This window comes from Nerophis ophidion, linkage group LG14, assembly GCF_033978795.1.
Source record: "Nerophis ophidion isolate RoL-2023_Sa linkage group LG14, RoL_Noph_v1.0, whole genome shotgun sequence".
Taxonomy (NCBI): domain Eukaryota; kingdom Metazoa; phylum Chordata; class Actinopteri; order Syngnathiformes; family Syngnathidae; genus Nerophis; species Nerophis ophidion.
Window position 1 is genome coordinate 10,084,344 of NC_084624.1, and position 2,448 is coordinate 10,086,791.

Consider the following 2,448-nt stretch of genomic DNA (forward strand, 5'->3'; position numbering starts at 1 on the left):
ACTTCGGCCTCGGAGTATAAAAGGAAAAAGTACCGCTCTCGGGACTATTCCGTCAATTTAGACGGACAGAAAGTAGAAGACACAACGAAGCCAGTGCGGTTAAAAGAACGTCGGCTAACGTTTGACCCGGTCACGGGTCAGATCAAACCCATAGTCCATAAAGAACCTTCTCAAACCGAGGAACCCCCTACCCCCGAGCCCCCTGTTGAGTCCAGGCAGAGAACTGAAAGCACTGTACCACAGACCCCGGCGCCAGGCCCGGGCCCCAACCCTTTCCACCAAACAAACTGGAAAGAGCTGTCCAGAAATGAAATCATCCAGTCCTACTTGAACCTTCAGAGCAACGTGCTCACGTCGTCCGGGGTCCAGGCCCCGAGCGCACATTTCTTCATGTCCGAATACCTGAAGCGGGACGACAAGGGCGTAAAAGAGCCCAGGAAAATGCACGTTTTGCAGGCGGATAGCCCGGCGGAAGATTTACCTGGCGTGACTCGGGACGTAGGCGGGGAGGACCTGGACAGGGTACAAAGCCAGCATTGGCCCGGGGTCAATGGGTGTTTGGACACCAAGGGCACTTGGTACGACTGGACAGAGTGCATATCGTTGGACCCTCACGGGGACGAAAGCAAACTGAACATCCTGCCGTACGTTTGCCTAGACTAAGGGGTCCTTTTTTCACTCCTGACGAGATCGTTTGTGATTTTGTTTGTCCACTGTGAGTTGGGCAGAAGCCAGGCCTGCTAAACTCTCCCACCCCTCCCGTGCCTCCTCTTCTTTCTGTGATTGAGAGATTTTGGTATAAAAAAAAGATGACAAATTAAAAATAATATTTGTGTTTGATATCAAGGGCTGCTTTCCTTTTTATTTTGAATTTTTTTTTTTTTTTGCCCCCCCCAAGCTGAAAGCCACATGGAAGGATCAGGCCCAAGTTGCAGATGGCTGCTACTCGCTCAGAAGACAAAGAAAGGAGGGCAGAAAAACTTGCCACCATATTTCCGCCCGACCGGGAAAATACTGCCCTCCCGTTATTTTTGTTTTCTACCATTTTTGGTTTCTACAATGTAGGGCGACCATGAGGGTGGGCCGGCACCTTTGCTGTGAGGAGCATAACTGGCGGATATGAGAAGCTTTATGTGAATTATAAAAGTAAATTATACTTTGTTTTTTTTTTGTTTTTGTCATGTACACGGCTATTTATTTGGACCAGTACATCTGCTGTACTCCCATCACGTCCGCGTTTTCTGTGTGGCGTCGCAGTGTTGTCCGTCTGATCTTCAAGCTCATGATTGTTCTTTGCTTTGGTGTCTCAACATTCCACAGTCCTGCCTTATCGCCCTCGCTCACCGAAAAAACTTTCTTAAAGTTTAAATTCCGAGGGTTTATTCAACATCGGAAGAACTTTTGCTCACGTTAATGGTTGCAAAAATTTGAGACACGTACATGACTCTACATTTTGTTTTGTTATGCTAAGAAGTAGTATCCACCTATTTCATATTGATAAATTCAGACAGTTTACTCAACATCGGAAGACCTTTTCGTAGCGTTAATAGTTCCGAAACTTTGAAACTCATAGCATAACAAAATAAAATGTTGAGAGTTATGTAAGAAGTAGTATCCACGTATTTCATATTAATAAATTCTGAGGGTTTATCCAACATCGGAAGAACTTTTGTCAGCATTAAATTTGAAACACGTACATAACTCGGTACTTTTATTTTGTTATGCTAAAAATTAGTATCCACGTATTTCATATTAATAAATTTCGGAGGGTTTATTCAACATCGGAATAACTTTTGCTAGCGTTAATGGTTCCAAAACTTTAAAACACATAGCATAACTCAGTCCATTTTATTTTGTTATGCTAAGGAATAGTTCCACGTATTTCATATTAATGAATTCTGAGGGTTTATTCAACATCGGAAGACCTTTTGCTAGCGTTAATGTTTCAAAACCTTGAAATACATAGCATAACAAAATAAAAGGTAGAGAATTATGTAGAAAGTAGTATCCACGTATTTCATATTTATAAATTCAGACAGTTTACTCAACATCGGAAGACCTTTTCTTAGCGTTAATAGTTCCAAAACTTTTAAACTCATAGCATGAGAAAATAAAATGTTGAGAGTTATGTAAGAAGTCGTATCCACGTATTTCATATTAATAAATTCTGAGGGTTTATTCAACATCGGAAGAATTTTTGCTAGCATTAATAGTTGCAAAAATTTTGAAACACGTACATAACTCGGTACATTTTATTTTGTTGTACTAAGTAGTATTTACGTAATTCATAATAATAAATTCAGAGGGTTTATTCAACAACGGAAAACCTTTTGCTAGCGTTGTTTCCAAAACTTTGAAACGCATGGCATAACAGAATAAAAGTTACGATTTTACGTAAAAAGTAGGATCCACATATTTCATATTAATAAATTCACAGGATTTATTCAA

The 2,448-nt window shown here is 40.8% G+C and overlaps 1 protein-coding gene across 3 annotated transcripts in view; it reads left to right on the forward strand.

The window, feature by feature from the left end:
* crsp7 (cofactor required for Sp1 transcriptional activation, subunit 7) overlaps positions 1 to 842 on the forward strand; it is a 15,539-nt gene extending 14,697 nt beyond the window's left edge. For all 3 annotated transcript variants that reach the window (XM_061919809.1, XM_061919808.1, XM_061919810.1), the window contains exon 3: positions 1 to 842. This exon is cut by the window's left edge and continues 975 nt beyond it. In XM_061919809.1, coding sequence (XP_061775793.1) covers positions 1 to 663 — 663 coding nt within the window. In that variant the 3' untranslated portion in view covers positions 664 to 842.
* The last annotated feature ends 1,606 nt before the right edge of the window (positions 843 to 2,448 follow it).